This window comes from Notechis scutatus, chromosome 10, assembly GCF_049901735.1.
Source record: "Notechis scutatus isolate UNSWTSFEM ecotype Mainland chromosome 10, rNotScu1.2, whole genome shotgun sequence".
In the NCBI taxonomy this organism is placed as follows: Eukaryota; Metazoa; Chordata; class Lepidosauria; order Squamata; family Elapidae; genus Notechis; species Notechis scutatus.
The window spans coordinates 9602257-9623735 of record NC_142018.1 but is presented as its reverse complement, the minus strand read 5'-3'; the positions used below and the strand labels follow the sequence as shown (position 1 = coordinate 9623735).

The window sequence follows — 21479 nt, the reverse complement described above, 5'->3', positions numbered from 1 at the left end:
TCAGAGTATTTGAACCCCTCTAGGACACTCCACAAAGTGATTGCTTTGAAAAAGTAGGACTTTATTGTTGAGTGAGAAATTATTGAGTTCACATACATCAAAAGGGTTGAGGCCATCCCAGAAGATCTCAATAAACATTATGGGTTTTTAACACATTTTAACACATTACAATTGATAAGGTACTTGTAATCTCTCTCATATAAAAGCTGCATCTGCATAACAGGCTTAGCTTTCTCTTCCTTGAGATACATCTGATGAACTGAATTTTTCAGCTCAAAATTTATGTTTGTCAATGAAATGTATTACTTGGAAAATGTGCTACCAGACTCCTGATCTCAATCCAATTCCAAAATTCTCTACATAACTTTTTGCTCTGTAATATTACATTTTGCAGAAAACTGAATTCCAGCTCCTATATTGCTTTGCTTTATAATGAATTGCTATTGAAGATTGGTGGATTTCTTGATGATTTGAAGAGCATAAAAGGACGGTCTAGAAAAGAAAGCATGAGAACTTTTGTGCATACCAAATCACTCAAAAGTTCATTTGCTCAATCAGGTTTATCTACTATCATCAAGAAGATATATAAAAATCACCTAAAAAGTCAATCATTATCCCCCAAAAATGACAATTAAAGTAGCTTAAGATAAAGCCAAAAAAGAAGCTTCAAAAGAGAGAGGACTTACCATAATTATATTTAAAAACAGATATTTTTATATATGGGTGAAGGTTTGCTCTCTGAGCTTTTCATATTGATTATTTATATCTTACTGTTCCTTATGCTACTTTGTACTCTGCTTTGTCATTATAGCATTTTTAACCATTAAAAAAATATTCTACTAGAAATCTCTACCTATCTGATGAATTAAATATTAAATAATGAATAAATGTGGAACAAATTAGGCATAAAGGGGAAAAAACTGCCGTTGACTCCAGACTTGATTCAGTCTCCCAACCTTTTGTTTTGTTTTGGACTGAGTATATGCATTCTTTTACCACCAATGAACTATTTTACTTAGAGTAATTTATTAATATTTCACAGGCAATAGATATTTGAAATCATGCAGAGAAAGACAAAAAAAAAGAAATCAAATTTATTGCAATTCTGATTATGGTGTGCCACCTAGAGGAAATATCTGAGTGATGCAGATTGACACAGAGAGATCAATGACATCGAATCTAAAGCCCACAGCATTTTTCTAGAGTTCCTCATTTTACAAAATAAGCAAGCATAACTGTATTTACAAGGCAAAGCAGGATGGTGCTTTTGGAATGCTGAGAGAAAGTCAGAGATCAGCAAAGAACAAATTAAGGTGGCAAAGCTCTTACAACAACTACAAATTGTTCGATGGTACAGTTCAAGAACACATGCAAGCACTTTATAGAGATTTGCTGGATCATAGTTTTATACACAAAATAGAGGAGTATGTGAAATAAATCACTTCTCCCCCAATAATGCAGAAAAAACCACCCAGGTGTGGGGAGGAAACCCCCCCCCCCAAAGAGGCAGTAATGTAGCATGTAAGAGGTTCAAACCATTTTGTACTCTACCATGCCAACAAAAGTTAACAATTTTTACAATGTTTTTCAGCCCCTGCAACAACGAACTCACAAGCTACCCGATGAACCATTGCACCGATCTCGTGGGTTTTATTTTGACCCATAAGTTACAAGCTAGATGTGTCTGTTTTTTTGAGTAATATACCAGAGGCAGGTATTGTATTTTTATTTTTATTTCTATGTTACAATGCACACTGACAAAATTGACTGCATAAATATCACCTCTAAATATGCACATATTCACCAAATTTAAGACACATTTATTTATTTCTACCTCATCTTTAATTTTTTTGTAATAAATAACTCAAGGCAGTGAACACACACAATACTCTTTCCTCCTCCTGTTTTTCTCAAAACAACTCTGTAAGTTGAGTAGGGCTGAGAGAGTGTCTGGCCCAAATAATATCCTATTTTCTAGTATTTTCTGGCTTTGATTGTTAAGCCTTAAAAATGCTTGATAAAACTGTATCCATAGATATCATTAAAGTTTACTATCTTCTTTCCAACCTCCCACTATCATTTCACTTAGATATCCCTTAATTTCTGCTTCCTTACAAGGCTCCCTCACTGGTTTGCTGCATGCTTGTTAATAATTTTTTTAAAAAAAAATCAGCTACAGCAAAGGAGCTAGTAGGCTCAAAGAAAGGTACCAATAAACATCCAGGTGAGCATAGGTTAACACCAAGATTAACATCAGACCAAGAATAAAGAAGTAAACAATACCCCAACCAAGGAACTGCTAAACTAACAGTAAACAGCTCAATCAAAGAAGAGTAATCTGCCAAGATTGCTCCCACTAACATTGACAGGGCAAAGCACTTGAATATATATTGAGAGCAAACCCCACTGCCTAATAGCACTGATGACGTTACTTAGTTTGGTTAATGAAATGCCTGCAAGAAAACAACCAAACTCCGAGGCCACTGAAGACCTCTCCAAGAGAGGTGCCAACAGTCTCTATTTTATAGGCATCACAGTAGGAAAATAAAAATAAAAGATATCAAATTTCTATGGAGATTCTCAGTCATGGTTGTCCCAAAGGCGCTTTTTTTTTTCAAGGGGCAACTGGACTTTCTGGTTTTTCTTTGAAGACGTTTCACTTCTCATCCAAGAAGCTTCTTCAGCTCTGACTGGATGGTGAAAGCAATGACCCTCTAAAAGGATGCAAATGACCAGCTGCCTGCAAGGAGTATAAACCCTTCCATTCCCCACTGTCCTGCCAGAGCTGAAGAAGCTTCTTGGATGAGAAGCAAAACGTCTTCAAAGAAAAAAAACAAGAAAGTCCAGTTGCCTCCTGAAAAAGCACCTTTGGGACAAAAGATATCATAGTTTTGTTGCTGACTCTAAATACAGGTAGTCCTCAACTTACAACTGTTGTCAAATGAGACATTTGTTAAGTGTTTTGCTCCATTTTGCAACCTTCTTGCCAGAGTTAAGTGAATCACTGCAGTTGATAAGTTAAGTGAATCCAGCTTCCCCATTGACTTTGCTTGTCAAAAGGTCGCAAAGGAGGATCATATGATCTTGGGACGTAGCAATGGTCATAAGTATGAAACAGTTGCCAAGCACCTGGTTTTTGATCACACGAACCTGGGGATGTTACAAAGCTTGTAACTGTGAAAAATGGTCGTACATCAGTGCCATTGTAACTTTGAACTGTCACTAAATGAACTGTTGTAAGTCGAGGACTTCCTGTACTGTATGCAACACACTTTGGGGATGCTAATAATTGCTCCTGACCAATAGGAGGGACTATATAACTAGCTTCCTATTTAGTGGGATTCTTCAAGCACAGATGTGCAAACTCCACCAGGATTTGAATTCAGGGCACTTAGCATAACTATCAGATTTGTTAAACTACATCAGGGCCGTCAAAGTCCTGGCCCGCAGGCTGGATGCATCACGTGCTGGCTACACCCACACCCGGTTTAGCGAAGGGGGGGGGGAAGTCCCAATACGTCATGTGACACCGCCATGACGACATGAGTTTGATACCTGTGAATTACATCATCCCTCCCTAATGGGCAAGGTCCTGACACGACTGAGGCCCAGTCACATAAAAGGCCCAGTAGCCCACTCAATGTAGCCACTGTAACACCTCCATTTTATATCAAATAATGGTTTATACAGTACAGGTAGTCCTTGACTTATGATCATCATTTAGGCCCAACATTTCTGTTGCTAACTGAGACAGTTGTTAAGGGAATTTTGCCCCATTTTACGACCTTTGTTGCCACAGTTGTTAAATGAATCACTGCAGTTAAGTTAGCAAAAGTTGTCACCATTGTTAAGTGACTTGGGTTTCCTCCATTGACTTTGTGTCAGCTTTGGAAGCCGTATTGAGATTCGATGCTCCCACGCTGCCACAATTGAGCCTGGGAAAGTGGGAGGGGGGGAATTCATTGGAGTATATCTAGTTAGACATAATAAAATTCTTTTTCTGATTCAAGGTCAGGTCGTGTTGCGCGTAAGTGAGAGGAAGTCTCAAGCTGGGACAGATGGTGATTGGAGCATGTGATGTGGTGATGGGTGTAGGGGATGGATTTGTAGTTTTTACTTATCGCAAGGAAGCCTGGAACTTCAGGTTCGGGATTCCACAGATGTGCCAGTTACTATCCAAATAAAAGAATCTTTTGAGAGATGTCTGTCTCGGAGTTCTTGGTTGGAATGGAGGTTTGCTGGAACGCTGATGTTTTGCTTGTCAGAAGGTCACAAAAGGTGACTAGGGGATACTGCTATCATCATCAATACGAGTCAATCCCCAAGCATCTGAATTTTGGTCACGTGACCACGGAGATGCTACAAACACAGCCATAAATCTTTTTTTTGTGTGCCATTGTTAACTTCAAACAGTCATTAAATGAACTGTTGTACGTCAAGGACTACATTAATGCTATAAAATTATCCCTACCCCCTAGTGTTATATTTAAAACATTCATTTAAAAGTTAGGCAATAAAAAAAAGATCTAAAAGAACACATACATCCAGGAAACCAGACTGGTTTTAATGTACAAGACTGTACTGCATTCTAAGGATATGCGTCAGCAAGTGAACAGCTGTTTGAGAAAACTATGTACCATCAGAGATACGTGCAGCAGAGAGACAGAATTAGCTGGGGGATACTGTTATATGGGATTCCAAACCAGGATTTATTTAATGCAGTTTGGAAAATATCCCATGGTATGCTGCTTTGGGAATTTAACTCTTTATAGGGTTAACAAGGCTCGGAGGAACACAAGGTTAAAAGCTAACTAATAAGTTGCAGATGAGAAAGGTTAGGAAGGCAGCAAAATAAAATAATTTGTGTGTCAGAAGCTGAGTCACTTCTTCTCCTGGCCACTCCTTAAATACTTCCTTATGAGGGTGGAGAAGTTGCACTGCTTGTTTCTTAACACAAGTGAAGGCATAATTTCCGGAAATGACCATCATCTCAAAAGCAAAGCCATATTCTACACACATGTTAAGCCGTCCTTATCTTGACATTTAGACTGCCCTAAAACATATAGACATTATCCTACAATCCTAGGATTTCCCAGTTGGTCAAAATGTACCATCCAACTACTAATGGGGGCTGACCTTGTTTAACTTTCAAGATCAGCCAAGGCTGGCTTCGTGCTGCCATCTGCTGAGAGAATAATGATCTATATATATATATATATATATATATATATATATATATATATATATATATATATATATATATATATATATATATATATATATATGTTCGGCTTGGTTCGGTATTTTCATCATTGTAGTTGTTCTTTTAAATGTAGCAACGTTTCAGCAGAATCTCATCTGCCATCATCAGGCTTCGTATTGTGTCCGTCTGTAGAGTCAGACTTTACAGTGGTTTCAGATTTGAATTTAGCTATATGTGCCAGAATGTTTTTCTTCATCCTGATTGGTTGGGAGTCTTGGTCTGTGTTTATTGGTCTCGAGTTTGCTGTGTTCTGCTTGATTGGTGTCTCTAATATCTTCTGTCTGTTTTTGGCTCTTTTGTATCTTGATTGGCTGGCAGCATTGTGTTGCTTTAATGGAGGCCTTTAGTGCACTAAATGGAGGCCTTTAGTGCAGCCTCCATTAAAGCAACACAATGCTGCCAGCCAATCAAGATACAAAAAGAGCCAAAAACAGACAGAAGATATTAGAGACACCAATCAAGCAGAACACAGCAAACTCCGAGACCAATAAACACAGACCAAGACTCCCAACCAATCAGGATGAAGAAAAACATTCTGGCACAGCAATAGGCTGCCCCAAATTCAAATCTGAAACCACTGTAAAAGTCTGACTCACAGACGGACACAATCAGAAGCCTGATGATGGCAGATGAGATTCTGCTGAAACGTTGTTACAACTTTAAAAGAACAACTACAATGACGTGGGAAAATACCCAACCAAGCCGAACACCATACATGTAAGTACCATAAAACTTAAGAAAACAAATATATATATATATATATATATATATATATATATATATATATATATATATATATATATATATATATATATGTGTGTGTGTGTGTGTGTGTGTGTGTGTGTGTGTGTGTGTGTGTGTTTTCTAATGTTTTTGTGGGTATTTATATATATGGTATTCGGCTTTGTTTGCATATTTTCCCATGTCTTTATAGTTGTGCTTTTAAAGCTGTAGCGACATTTCGGCAGAATCTCATCTGCCATCATCAGGTTCGTGTATTGGGCAAACACCTGGGCACAAACAGATCCCCCCTGATACCTCCAGCCCAAACACACCCCAACCAGCCACCCAGATAAAACCTAGCTTCCTAATAAACGATAGCCGGACATTCACCTGAAGCCAAGCAGCGCTAAAAGCCCCCAATACACCGAAACACAATGTTGCCAGCCAATCAAGACCAAAAAAAAGCTACAAAACAGACAGAAGATATTAGAAACATCAATCAAACAGAACACAGCAAACTCCAAGATCAATAAACACAGACCAAGACTCCCAACCAATCAGGATGAAGAAAAAACCATTCTAACAAAGCACGAGGCTAACACCAAATTTAAAACAGAAACGGCTGCGAAAGCCTGACTCATAGACGAACACAATACAGAAGCCTGATGATGGCAGATGAGATTCTCCCGACACACACACAAAACATATACACATATATACATATATAATTTTTCTCATTTCTGAACCATCTATCTCCCTAAAAGAGAGACACTGATATTATACAGTATTATAATATAATATAATATAAAACACTATCTTGAGGCAGTGTTTCTCAACCTTGGCAATTTTAAGCTGTGTGGACTTTTAACTCCCAGCATGGCTGGCTGGGGCATTCTGAGAGTTGTAGTTCACACAGCTGCCAAGGTCAAGAAACACTTCCTTTCCAAGCATATGACCTATTTTAGTTTTATTAATTGTATTTTTAACAATCTGGAAGGAACTGACTGAACAATAGCTTCAACTTTCCAAACCAACATTTTGGTAAACCCTGATCAAAATAATGTTCACAGAACAACACGGACGCTGCAACGAACTCTACAGGTCTTCATGCCTTTTGTTTTCAGATGGTAATCCACTGTCCTTTTGGCATCCCAAAAGAGTAATCATTTATACATTCTTCATCAATATAAATTTATTTTCCGTGTGACAAAAAAGTGGCTATAAATTCGCTTTGTATACCAATGCTGGCCAGAGTTGCTTCATAGCGAGATGGGCAGCATACAAATTTAATAAATGAAAAAAAATGGCAATGTTAATCTATATTTCAATTCAATGTAACTTTCAGCATCTTTGTGCTATTATAAATGAAAACCTTCTTAGGATACTCCCCCTCTACAAAATGTCACTAAATTCAAAGTGAACATTTCCTCCCCACTCCTCTGTTTCTAGAATAAAAAGATCAATTATCCACAGCAACTACTTCAGGAGTTGAAAGTAAGTAACTGTTGTTTATTTGTTTATATGCAATGATAATATTTTCTGATAGTTCAGTTCCAACAGCAAAGTCTCAAAATATTTTGAAAATAATTTCTTCCAAATTATGTCATTGGCAGATAACCAATGTTCCCTTACTATTTCCCCCAATAAATAAATATGTTCTTATTTATTTTTAAAGGATTTCTACAACTGTCTATCTCACACACCTGACTCTGGGCATCTTAGACTATTAACAACAATAAAAACACAATAATAATAACCTCCAACGTCCTTTCTAGCTCTGTTCAGATTGATATAGTAATATATAAAAATGAGAACAGGTGGGGGAAAAAAATAATAAAGCTACAATTCTGACATTCAACATAGCTGAGCAATGGGTTTTGTCCCATATGTGGGATCCAGGCCTGCTCAGAGTCACGACTTCAGGGCCTTAGGGAAGCCCAACAAGGATGGAGCCAATCAGATCTCTGGAGGGAGAACATTCTCGAGGGTGGATGCCATGGCAGAAAGGGCTCCCATTCTGGGCCTTGACAATCACACTCCTTAACTGCCAGGATACAGAGCACGCCCATCCTGTCTGAATGGGTGTGACAGCTAGGTGCAAGAAGGAAGAGCGGGCCCTGTAAGTAAGCTAGGTTTTTCTTTGCTTGCAAATTGTAATGGTGTACAACAGAATAACAGCTATTAGGGACCTTGAAGGTCTTCTAGTCCAACCCCCTGCTCCAGCAGAAGAGCCTATACCATTTCAGCCAAATGGTTGTCTAACCTCTTCTTAAAAACCTCCAGAGTTGGAGCACCCACAACCTCTGGAAGTGAGACGTTCCACTGATTAATTGTTCTCAACCGTCAGGAAATTTCTCCTTAGTTCCAAGTTGCTTCTCTCCTTCAGAACCAACCTGGATCTAAGGAAACCCCCACATGGCAAGATTCAGTCAATGTAGCTTTACAGTAAAGTAGAATTAAATCGTCTGGTTGTGATTCCTATCTATTTCTCAACCTAGAACTATGAGAAAGACCTTGGGAGACTAAGACAAGAGTGGAATGGTCAGATAAGAGACAACATAGCCCATAGCTAGATAATTAGTTTATAAATTTCAATTCCCCTTTGTAATGGTGTATGGGAATGGCCATGGAAGACAAAGCAAAGAGATACAGCCAAGGGAACAATCAGATAAAAGATTGCGCTAGCTGTCATCTCTTACAGTAGCCTAGAGTAGGATAACTGGCAGGGCAAGGAGACCTTCCCTAGTCTCTTGAGCTGTAAAGGAGATAGGGGAGGGGAGGGAGATAACTGTATTTTCAGATTTGCAAAGTTCTGTCAATATAGCTTTACAATGAAGTAGAATTGGTTCATAGGGTTTTGATTCCTATCTGGTTTAGGAAGGCCGACACAAACAATCAAAGTTATGCCCAGGAAAGTTACTAACCTTAACCCAGAGATTGGCAAGTCCTCCACCTTTTTTACAGAAAGGACCCACAAGAACACAGGAGGTTCTTGTTCGGTGCCTATCTAAAGCACAAAATAATGGCCCAATGAATAATTTCACTCATAGCAACCTCCGTTTGGTGCAGCCCCAGGAAAAATAAACACAAACTCGTGTTGACCTCTATTGGGGTGATAATTCTCCAAAGTATTTGGGCACCAAAATTGAATGGTTTGCTTCTGCTTTTTTTCTGGGACATTTAACTGCTTCCTATACCAGGAGATAGGTAGGGGATTTTCTAAAGAGTGTGTACTAGGCAAGTTCCTTGTACATGTAATATTTTGGGTGTCCGCATGATAGCACACAAACTTTGAGATGTATACAGAATATATAACTGTACACAGAAATGTGTCTTCTTGTATACTTTTTCTCAGTCCAACCCATCTCACGGGGCTTTTGTTGTTATTGTGAGGAAAGCAGAAGGCAGGAATATTTGGCATGTTCACCACCTTGAGCTATATATATATACATATTAAAAAGGCAGGATAATAATCATCTCCCCCTCCCCAGCTTTCTGGATTGGAGTAGCATAGAAATGCACACAGAAAAATACCGTATGTTTTTTTATTTATTACATTTATATGAAGGGTCCTTCATGTTCTCTGAGCTTGGTTGTTTTCTTATTAACATTTCATTACTCAAACTAGGTAACGTTATCAGTAGTAGAAGGGTGTGGGGTTTGCTTTCTGCTTATATACAAGGGGCAATCAGGACTATTTATATTGAATACAAGCAGAGAGAAAACTGCACTCCCTTCTAATACTGATGATGTTCCCCAGGACTCTTCATTTCAATCTTGAGCTATAAATATTTTGCTTTATTGGTACACTTACATGCCTTCAATTCCCAGTAATTCCAGGCTGTTATTTGATTATTATTTTAATTATTATTTATTTATTTACTAGCACTTCTATGCTGCAGCAGTCCAGTGGGATATATCCATCACTATATCCCTATCTATATGCATGCTTGTTTGTTTATTTACTTGTTTGCACTTGTACGCTGCTGTAGTCCACTGGGAGATATCAATCACTATATCCCTATCTATATGTATGTGTACATATACAATATGTTTATTCATTCATTCATTTATTTGCTTACTTACTAGCACCTCAACGCTGCTGCAGTCCAGTGGGAGATATTCATCCCTATATCCCTAGCTACTGTATATGTGTTTGTGTATATACATGTGTGTGTGTGTGTGTGTTTATACAGTACTTATATAACGTTTTTACAAGTACAGTATATAAAATACTTCACATTGTCTGGACCCACAGCACCTGCAGATGGGGCAGCTTTAGGAGGGCTAAATTGGAAGGGGGCAAACGGAGACACAACAATAATAATAATAATATAAATAATAACATAAATAAATTTTGAATAATGACAATAATAATAAAATAATAAATAACAATAAATAATAATAATAAATAATAATACGAAATCTCCCCACATCATCCTGAGGGGGAGGCCACATGGAGGGCGGGTCTCGAGCTTTCCTCCTGCCCCGGGCCTACCTCACCGGGCCGTTGTGGGAAGGAGGCCGCCACCCTCGGGCGCCTCTCCCCTCCAGGCCGCGGCAGGGCTGGGCTGGGCAGGGCCGGGTCGGGCGCGAGCGTGGCTGGGGCGCAGGCCGCGGCCTCTTTCCCCGCCTCTTCCGAGAGCGGCCTGCCCGCCCGCCCGTCAGGCTTCGTCCGCCAGGCCCGCTCGTCGCCCCCGCGCGGCCGGAGGCTCCCCGAAAACTGCCCAGTTCTCCTCCGCCCAAGCCCCGCCGGCTCCCCTCGCCCGGGCTCTCTCCCTCACGACGCCGACGACTACGACGCCGCCGCCGCCGCCGCCGCTTCTTTCTCCCGCAGCCGGTGGGAGCGCGTCGCCGGGCGGCCCGTCCCGCGGCCACCGCAGCTCCATGGGGCCGGCGGCGCGGCGGCGGCGGAGGGCGAAGGCGGCCGCCCAGACTCCTCGGCCCCCTCGCCGGCGGCGGCCGTGAAAGAGAGCGAGAGAGACGGAGAGCGAGAGAGAGCGAGAGACACACAGAGAGAGACAGAGAAGCGCCGCCTGCTTCGGACCCGCCGCCGCCCCAACTGACGGGCCTGCGGCTCCGGGCGGACGGAGGATGGCGGGGGCTCCGACCCAGCTGGAAGCCGGTGAGCTAGGGAGGAAAGGAGGAGGCTGGCTGGCTGGCTGGCTGGTGTGTGTGGGGGGTAGTTGGGGGTCTCTTGGGGTCTTGGCCGGCCTGCTCTGACCGCCTCTCGCCCTGCTTCGCCCGCAGAGCTCTACTACCTGATCGCCCGCTTCCTCCAGTCCGGACCCTGCAAGAAATCGGCCCAGGTGAAGGGTCCGGGGTGGGATGGGGGTGGGGGGGGGAGAGAATGGGGTGCCAGTTGGGGCTGGGGTCGCGGATGCCCCCTCCTCCTCCTCCTCACCCCTTTGTCTCTTTCCTCTCCCGCAGGTGCTGGTGGCCGAGCTGGAGGAGCACCAGGTAAGGGACCCTTAAAAAATGGGGAGGCCCCCCCAAGGAGCCCCCCCTGCCCCCCAAGGAGCCCCCCTGCCTCCCCCCCAAGGAGTCCCTCTGCCTCCTTTTAAAGGAAGGAGGACTGGGGAGGGGTCGTCCCGATATGGGATCCCTGGCAAGCTAATGGGAGGTCATCCCCTTGGGAGTCATCCTGATGCGGGACCCCTGAACTCAGGTTTTATTCCTAATGGGGAGGGTCCCCATCCACGAAAGGGCCTCCTTTCTCTCTCTCTCTCTCTCTCTCTCCCCCCTTCCCACTTTCTCCCTTTATAAAATGTTTATGCATCTTCCCTGCATCTCCTTGTTCTCTCCCTCCATACAAGATGCGTGCGTGCGAACACGCACACAGGGATGAGAGGAGCGCTTAGACCAGGAAGAACGCGGGGTCGTCTGTTGGGCTTAATCCAAAGCAATTGGACATTCTGGAATTTTTCTAGATTTCCTGGACCGAGACCCTGCTCAATTCTGCTAGGGGATTGCTTGGGGTGGAGGAGGACAGGCAGCAATGGGATAAAGTTTTTTCTCCCCGCTTTTAACCAGGGTTGGTTGGCGGGACAGCCGTTGTGTTGGTTCTCACAGGGCAAAGCCTTTTGACAAGGGACTAGCTCCATATGAATAGGAGACCCGTATGGCACAGCCAAGGGCATATTCAGCCTTTGGGACCAGAAATGGCTCCTAGGTGTCTGCTTTGGATGGGGAGTACCCCATTCAAAAGTCAGGCGCAGGTGGCCCTGGGGAAGACATTCCCATTTGTGAAGTAAGCCAAGATGTGGCTTGGTTTTGACCGAAGAAGAGTTCCTAGGACGACCCTTCCTTTGTGAGCTGCAGTTCCTAGCTTGGTATGTGGCAGCTGATGGGACTAAAACCATAGTTTAAGAAACTAGGCAACTGCACCCAAATGTGTAAATGCAACCTCTGTGCATATCCTGGATTAGCAAAAACCTCAATTGGTGGTAGGGGAGGAGAGGAGGGAGTCCACTTCTCACCCTGTTTCACGTGTGAGCCAACTGTTTTCCCCGTCCTCTTTGCTAGCTGATCCCGAGGCGATTGGATTGGCAGGGAAAGGAACACCGAAGAAGTTTTGAGGATCTGGTGAGTTGAATCTTGGCATTTAAATTTCAGCATTTGTTTTAGTGGTGGGGGCTGGCTTGGGGTAGGGAGAAGGGGTTGGTTGGTTGGCTGGTTTTCACAGCTGCAATAGAAAATCTGGAAAAGGGAAAAGTGTGGATATTAGGAGCCAGTTGTTGGCTGGTTTGTGGAATTTTCTCTGTGTGTGTTTTTTTTTCTCCCCCTCCTAACAAAATACACCGTCAAGAAAGCAGGGAGGGTTATTTGAGGGCATGTACAAGAAGTTTCAGCCCAGACCAATAGTGCTGCGTCTCTCAGATAGGATTTCCTTGTGGGTGATGAGAAGTGCCAGCTGATTGGTTGTATCTTTTAATACAGGAACCAAGAAAAGGAGGTGGTTTTTTCTTCTTCTCATCTTTCTATATTAGTAAGAAAAAATATATAATCCCTTTTCTCCACGGTTAAGAGAGAAAACCTATTGAGGGACAGTGATATTTAGCATTCTAAGTCTGTATTTAGTATTCTAAGCCTGATGAGAAAATGTAAATGAATTTTTAAACATAACAATTACATTTTGCTTGCAGAGGTGAGGACATGTATATAATTTTAAATGAAGAACATTCCTGTTTCTTTGTGAAATAAAAGAGCTGTTACCCCAATTTATACAAAACAGTAACAGCAAAAAAAAGAAAAAAAAGAAAGAAAAACCACTCACACAAATGTCTTGGATAGAAAGTTTGGATAGGAATTTGTTCATTATAGCTCTTTATTCCGGTAAAAGAATAATGCAGAAATGGGGTTCAGAGGCAGCTATTCCCTGAACACAGAGCTCTAATACACTGGTGCAGATTAATTTTGCTAGATGCAAAGTATGTGGGATGACCTTTTCAGTTCTGATTTGAAAATCAGATGCACAGTAGGCGAATGCTACATTTTTGATACAACATAATCAGCATAGCGCAATTGTTTATGCTTGCATTTTATGGTTACTTCAGTTGGAATACACATTCTATTGTAGCTTTTTTGCAGTGTGTATGTGTATGTGTGTGCCTTCAAGTGAATATTGATACTTAGAAATTTCCTAGACAAAGAAGTGGTTTGCCATTGCCCTCTTCCCAAAGGTGAAAGAGAGGGACCGGCCCAAGGTCATCCAGCTAGCTTTGTGCTGAAAATGAGACTAGAACTAGCCTGACACCTTAAACACTTTTTCTTTTTGGAGCATGAATGGTTGTATCAGTATATCAGGTGCTTTTATATAAACTGGGAACCCATGAGAGTAGGAAAAAGTAATAACAAACTTTTCTAGATACTCTTGGCTCATTGTCTATCTAGATTGATTCCATAGGCTTGGTTTGTTTAGAACATTTGTAAGGAAATAGTTCAAAAACCAGAATTTTTGTATTTTGTGTGCAGGCATTTATCTGGTCAGATCAATGGTAAACTAACATACTGAACACTTCTCCTGAGGAATATTTGTGAGCTGGATTAGGGGTTTTGCAATTTTCAGTGTTGATCTTCCTTAAAAAAATATTTACATTTGTACTCTTTAACTTTCAGTTTTATTGGCATAGGCCAGAAGACATGCTTGTCTATGAAGTAATTTCCTTTATCTCAAAGTGTAAATACAGTGGAGAGCAGAGTGAAAATTAGTCATGCAAGATAAAACTGGGATTATTCTGAAACTGATAATTTCTTAGAAAGCCAATATCAGTTTGCATATCTTTTTTCCTGAGTTTTGGAAGTTTCCAGCATGTTTATGGCAGTTTTCTTCTGACATTACTGCTGTTTAAATAGGGAAAAGTTGGGATAATAATGGATACGGTTCCTAGGAAATAATATGCGTGAATAGGAAGATGAAATCTTATTTAAAACTTGATTTGCTTAATTGTAATGGGCACTCCTTTCCTCTTTACCCTTTTAATATATTAGCCTGTCTGTTTTAATATTTCATACCAGTATTAAACAATTGAAATAAGCCAACACAGTTTGAAGATAAAGGTAAGATTTTTGAAACTGCAGGTTTTCCCCCTCATACTAAGAACTGCTTATCCTCTTCTTGTTTTAATCAGCCAAGACTAAAATGATTTTGAATACATCTTAGATGAATTATAGCTTTTAAAACACTACCCCTTGATACATGTAGCTATGAGGGAGCCCCATTAACCACAAGAAACTTACTTGTAAAAGTACTTAATGTTATTCTTCAGTATAACTTCTAATGATTCCTTTGTGTGTATTTCTTTTCCTGGTTTGTATTAACATTCCCAAAGCCCACATCACTGCCATGGTTAGCTGTTACAAATGAGAGTTAAAACGTCACCTCCAATTCCATCCACACTTCCATTTTTTATAATCTAAAAAAACTTGACCAACAGCATAACTTTTGAGCCTGAACAAGATGAGAGCAAATCCAATTTGCTGTACATGCTTCCCTGCTTCCCAGCTCAGTTAAATTGGGAATAAAACTGCCCTAAAGCAATGGTGGGGCATTGCTGACGAAAATGTAAATGGCCTGAAAAGGCACTGTGCTACACACTGGTCACCAGCTGAATAATAATGGATACTGTTCTTAAGAGGTGTGAAAATGCCCCACCCCTTCTTTGTGGTTGCAGCTGTTTTTACAACACAAAGGGGCTTTATTATTTTGTTAACTGCCTTTAGCCAAGATACTTTGCCACCTCCAGCTCTCCAACTCTCTTCATATCCCCTCCATTAAGACAGGTCTGCCAGTATCAAGTAGTTCTTAATTTACAAATGAATTGCATCTATAACACGTGGCTGTCCTAGTCTTTTAGGAGCTCATAGAATGTAAAATCTGATCTCATTAACAGGAAGATTGCAAAGGTAGATCTAAGTTGCAAATATATGTTTTTAATTCATTTGTCAAAGCCAGGAAATCAGGGAAATCTCCATTATAGGCTCTGTTTGGACACTCTGTCACTATGTGTTAAATAGTTTCTTTTTCAGTCCCACAATCACAATTTGGTAATGGTATTTTGTCCCACTTATAGAGGGCATCTGAGCATCTAACATGACCAGCGCGAATTTGGTTCATTGTTGTCCAAATCGCTCAGGGCTGGTCAAATCTGAATACATTTTTCCAAAATGCAGGGAAAGGTTCGACATTGAGTTTTTAGACATTTATTCTGTATAAAACGCTAAGGGTGAAAAGTGATAGTTTTTATGGTGTACAGCTCATTAGGTATCCCAACGTTACATCCATTACACTGAGCAACTGGTACTAGTTCTGACATTGGTTTAATTGTACTTATTTCTGCCCTCTAAGGCAGTCTTCTCTGATAGCTTAATTAAAAACAAGTATTTTATTAATATTTATAGTTGTATAAATTTAATTACAAATGATATTCTTCTTCCCAAAATACAGCAATAATCCCTAGGTGAAATTACTGTGAAGCAGACATAGAAAACTTAACGTTTCTTAGCTTTCCTAGCTAAAACAAACTTCTGCACCTGAGTTCATAGATTTTGATAAGCCTTAATGGGATGTTTTTGATTTTGGCTAAATGCAATGTGGGAAACAGCTATGGAAGTATATAAACTATGCTTTATAAAGTAGCATGTTGTATAAACCAGTTGGAAATTTATTCTCTAATCTGTAATTAAATAATAGTTAAATGTGTTGTCAGAGGTAAACTGGCATGACTCTGCTCCTCAGTTCTTAGATTTAAGCTTTTCATGCTTGCTAATGGTTTTTGCGGAGAGATGCATTTGCCTATTGTGGGAAACTGGACTTCTTGGTAAGAATTACTCGAGACATTTAGATCTCCAGTCTTTCTGATAGGATTTCCTTAATTTATCAAGTATGTAGAGATTAAAGATGCTGAGTTTGTCAGCTGGAAAGCTCACAGCCTGGGCTCAAGACCCAAGCACCCCGCAACAGGGTGAGCTCCCATTCCTTGCCCCAGTTCCTGCCCACCTAGCAGTTCAAAAGCATGCAAATGCAAGTAGATAAATAGGTACCACTTCGGTGAGAAGGTTCCATGTGCTTTCGGCATATAGTCATGCTGGCCACATGACCACGGAAGGGTCTTTAGACAATACTGGCTCCTTTGGCCAAGAAACAGAAATGAGCACAACCCCCTAGAGCAGTGATGGCTAACCTTTTTGTTGTCGCGTGCCGAACAAGTGTGTGTGTGTGTGTGTGTGTGTGTGTGCATGCACACGCATAATGCAATACACATGTGACACCCACTGTGTGTGCGACCCCCCTGCGCCACGTGCCTCTGTGCATGCACATGCGACCCATGTGCATGTGCGTGTCACCCCCACACGCCCTGCCCCTGCACATGCATATGTGACCGTGCCCCGCCCTCCACGCATGCGTGGCAGATACCTGACAATCGGCTGGCTGGTGGGAGGTGCTCAGGCATGCGCAGTGGATCTGTTCCAGGCGACAGTTCACTTGCCGGCAGAAATAGCTCTGCATGCCACTTCCGACACGCGTGCCATAGGTTCACCATCATGGGCCTAGAAACAAGCTCAACTGGATACGGAAGCATTTACATGCACAGGGCATGCCTACCCCAGCTCCTTGAAGGAAAAAAGTTGCAATACGTCACGTGACAGCAATGTGACGCCAGGAATCTGACACCCACGCTTTACACTATTTAACTGGTGAAGCAGTTTCTTTCCTTTTATTTATATCTGCCTTTTCCCGTGGTGGTGTCCCTAGCACCACCTCCTATAATTTTCCAGAAGAACCACCTTCTGGGAAAGGTCCGGTTGAGTGAAACGGACCGGCTGAAGCCTGCCTAATGACTGAAGGCCCATTTGCGCAGAGTCCCTCAGTCCTGGTCCAGGTCTTGAGCCATTCATGAAATATGTGAAAGTGTGGTCTGTCCTTTTCTTTTCTTCCTTCCTTCCTTCCTCCTTCCTTCCTCCTTTCCTTTCTTTCTTTCTCTTCTCTTCCTTCCTTCTTTCTTCTTCCCTTCCTTCTTTCTCTTCTTTCTTTCTTTCTCTTCTTTCCTTCTTTCTTTCTTTCCTTCCTTCCTTCCTTCCTTCCTTCCTTCCTTCCTTCCTTCCCTCCTTCCTTCCTTCCCTCCCTGGCTCCCTCCCTCTTTCTTTCTTTCTTTTCTTTTCTTTCTTTCTTTCTTTCTTTCTTTCTTTCTTTCTTTCTTTCTTTCTTTCTTTCTTTCTTTCTTTTCTTCCTCTTTCTTTCTTCTTTCTTTCTTCTTCCTCCCCTCCCTCCCTCCCTCCCTCCTTCCTTCCTTCTTCTTTTCTTTCCTTCCTTCCTTCCTTCTTCCTTCCTTCTTTCTTTCTTTCTTTCTTTCTTTCTTTCTTTCTTTCTTTCTTTCTTTCTTTCCTTCCTTCCTTTCCTTCCTTCCTCCTCCCTCCCTCCCTCCCTCCCTCCCTCCCTCCCTCCCTTTCTTTCTTTCTTTCTTTCCTTCCTTCCTTCCTTCCTTCCTTCCTTCCTTCCTTCCTTCCTTCCTTCCTTCCTTCCTTCCTTCCTGGTGGCCCATCCCTGCCAAACTGGAGTGACTTTCCCAGATTTGCACAACAAACTGGGCATAGTGTTGACTAGCCAAGAGTGTTATGCAAATAGTCTTCAACATGTGACCACAACCAAGCCCAACATTTCTGTTGCTAAGCGAAACATTTATTAAGTGAATTTTGCACTATTTTACAATCTCTCTTGCCTGTTGCCAAGCGGCTGAATTTTGACCACATGACCACGGGAATGTTGCCGTGATCAGAAGTGTGAAAAACAGTCACAAGTCACTATTTCCAGGGCTATTGTAACTTTGAACGGTCACTAAAAGGAACTGTTGTAAGTCCAGGACCACCTTTATAGATTTATCTTACATCTGTTGCTTTCTAGAGATTCTGCTGTTCAACTCCAACCATCGTCATCAGTAGCGTTGCATTTTGCACCTGTATTTCAGAAGACAAATCATGGTTTGCTGTGATTTCCGCACTGAGCCGCAGTCAGAAGTGTTTGGGAAGACTGTTGTCTTTCTGGAGTGGGGGGAACCCACAGGCCTTTTTTATCATTTGCTGTATTTAAAATGAAATGCATTTTTAAAATGAAAATGTATCAAACCATTACAGTAGGAAGTAAGTAATGAGAAATTGCATGGATGACTTTTATTAAAGAGTGAAGAATAGAATGAGAGAGGATTCATAGAAATGAATGAGAGGATTCATTGCTTGTATGCACAAGGCTCCGTGTTTGGAATACATGTTACTTATTCTGAAGGACGAATCTATGGATTCTTTATTGTTGTTGTTATTATTATTACTATTAGATCTTTAGTGAGATTCACAGCCTTTGGGGCTGGTTGGTAGCTCAACAGCTCGAGTCCTAACCAAGGACCTAGGAACTGTTCAGGTAGCGTCAGAGGATATAAGCTGTTCCAAGTAGGGTGGTTTTTTGTAGAATCAGGGTATTCAAGTCTGATGAATTCAGAATTTCCAAATAGTGAGATAGCCCTTTAGGTATTGTTCCAAGGGCTCCAATCACAATTGGGATAACACACAATTTCTTTTTCCAAAGTCGCTCAACTTCAATTTGTAAGTCCCGATATTTGCAATGTCAATGAACCAAATCTTTTTCTTTTCAACTATTGTTATGTCAGGCGTGTTGTGGGCCAAATGCCTGTCCGTCTGAATTCTGAAGTCCCACAAGATCTTGACTTTTTCATTCTCCAGAACCTTCTCAACCTGATGTTCCCAGTAGTTGTTACTATACTCAAATCCAAACTTTTGGCACAGTTTCCAGTGAATGATTTTAGCAACTCAGTTATGGCGTTCTAGGTAGTCAGTTTGTGAAATTTTGCTGCACCCACTGATTAAATGGTCACTGTTTCATCTTTACTGGTTAATCTTTAGTGAGATTCACAGCCTTTGGGGCTGGTTGATAGCTCGACAGCTCAAGTCCTAACCAAGGACCTAGGAACTGTTCAGGTAGAGTCGGAGGATATAAGCTGTTCCAAGTAGGTTTTTTGTAGAATCGTGGTATTCAAGTCTGATAAATTCAAAATTTCCAAATAGCAAGGCAGCCCTTTAGGTATTTGCTCCAAGGGCTCCAATTACAATTGGGATAACACAAGATTTCTTTTTCATCTTTATTGTTGTTATTATTGTTATTATTATCATTATTATTGTTATTATTATTACTTTTATTGTCAGAGTACAACATGTGTACAATGAGATTGGCTGAGCCTCCCTTTGTGCAATTCACGATTCAATAGATTTGCAATACAGGTAGTTTTCAACTTACGACAACAATTGAGGCCAAGTTTTCTGTTGTTAAGAGCAAGACATTTGTTAAGTGAGGTTTGTCTCATTTTACCACCTTCCTTGCCACAGTTGTTAAGAGAATCACTGCAATTGATTAGTCACCCAGTTGTTAAGTGAATCTGGCTTCTCAATGGACTTGGTTTGTCAGTCCCATGACTTTGGGACACGGCAATGGTCATAAGTATGAGCCAGTAGCCCAGCATCTGAATTTTGATCATGTGGCCATGGGGATTCTACAAAGTTCGTAACTGTGGAAAATGGTCGTAAGTCACTTTTTTTTCAGTGTTGTCGTAACTCTGAATGGTCACTAAATTAACTGTTGTAAGTCGAGGACTGCTGGTATTTACACAAGAGGGAAGAAATACATACACACACATATATACACACACACACACACACGCAAAATACCACTCACGCATCATCACAAAATCTCCAGAACCATTAGTATTTCATATATCATTATTAACACGCTCTGATGCTAAGGAGTTCTACTCCCCCTCCCTACCTGAAAAGAAATCTATTCCAAATGCAAAACACAAGCAGAGGAGAGGAGTTTCAGTTTTAGTTTCACAGCAGCAAGTACAGAATGGTTGAGTTAAGTCACGCCCAGGATCCTTGCTGTCTCTTTCTTGCTCACACAGCAAATACTGATTCAGTTTCCAAACAGCCCTCTCTCACACACTGACAGGACACTAGCCAGATGAATACCAATGGATGCTGGTAGACAGAGGCAGAATTTTTCCCCTTATTTTTCTCCCCAAAAACTAAGCCCAATCACATAGTTTCGCAGCAAAGCTACTAGCTTAATATACATATGTTCCTTTCTGCTTTGTTTACTCCGATTAGGGTATAGAACTGAGCCGGTGAAAGAGGAAGGAGTTGGTGGGTCACTCACAAATATTAAGAAAAGTATAAGTACAGGCAGTTCTTGCCTTACAATCATTGATTTAGCAACCATTTGGAGTTACAACGGCAGTGGAAAAAGTGACTTACGACTGCTCCTCGCACTTATGACCACTTCAGCATCCCCCCTGCAGTCATGTGATCAAAATTCATGTACCTGGCAACATGCATGTAATTGCAACGTGTTGCCATGTCCTGGGGGGGATCATGTGATCAACACTTACAACCTGCCCTGGGGGGGCTTCGCATCTCGTAAAGTCAGTGGGGGGGGAACCTAATTGTTTTAACAACTATACGGTTCACTTCACTGCGATGATCCACTTAACAACCTAAAAGTTGCCCCAAATGTTCGTAGAATCGGACATTTCTCTCTCAACTGCCTTGCTTAGCAAGTCGAGGACTTCCTGTAAATGCTTTCTACCTTGACTTCTCTTGGCCTCTCTCAAATTAAGGTTGGATGTAAAACAAAGCCTGCTCATATATTATTATTGTTTTTATTTTTAAAAATATTCAGGTAGCAGCCAATGTTCATATCCCCCCGGATTACCTCCTTAAAATCTGTGAGCGAATTGGACCTCTGTTAGATAAGGAGATCCCACAAAGTGTACTTGGAGTGCAAACTTTACTAGGAGTGGGACGGCAGTCTTTACTAAGGGCAGCCAAAGGTAAGACGTTGTTCTTTTACATATATTCCACCTTCTAGAGGCAAGGTTTGCAACCAAAGTCCCGTACAATAGAACAAGCCGCAGGCTCTAAGCGGTTGAAGCAT

General features: G+C 41.4%; 1 protein-coding gene and 1 long non-coding RNA gene across 3 annotated transcripts in view; one reads left to right on the top strand and one right to left on the bottom strand.

The window, feature by feature from the left end:
- Positions 1-456: 456 nt before the first annotated feature.
- LOC148129748 (uncharacterized) lies at positions 457-10559 on the bottom strand. The gene is made up of 3 exons (XR_015750716.1): positions 10443-10559; positions 8911-8993; positions 457-492 (listed from the first exon to the last, which is right to left on the bottom strand). It is a non-coding gene; the product is annotated as an uncharacterized LOC148129748 (long non-coding RNA).
- A 214-nt stretch (positions 10560-10773) lies between these two features.
- BRWD3 (bromodomain and WD repeat domain containing 3) overlaps positions 10774-21479 on the top strand; it is a 65642-nt gene continuing 54936 nt past the window's right edge. For both annotated transcript variants that reach the window (XM_087972079.1, XM_026674657.2), the window contains exons 1-5: positions 10774-11111; positions 11237-11295; positions 11417-11446; positions 12512-12571; positions 21225-21375. In XM_087972079.1, coding sequence (XP_087828205.1) covers positions 11081-11111; positions 11237-11295; positions 11417-11446; positions 12512-12571; positions 21225-21375 — 331 coding nt within the window. In that variant the 5' untranslated portion in view covers positions 10774-11080. The remainder of the gene's footprint in view (positions 11112-11236; positions 11296-11416; positions 11447-12511; positions 12572-21224; positions 21376-21479) is intronic.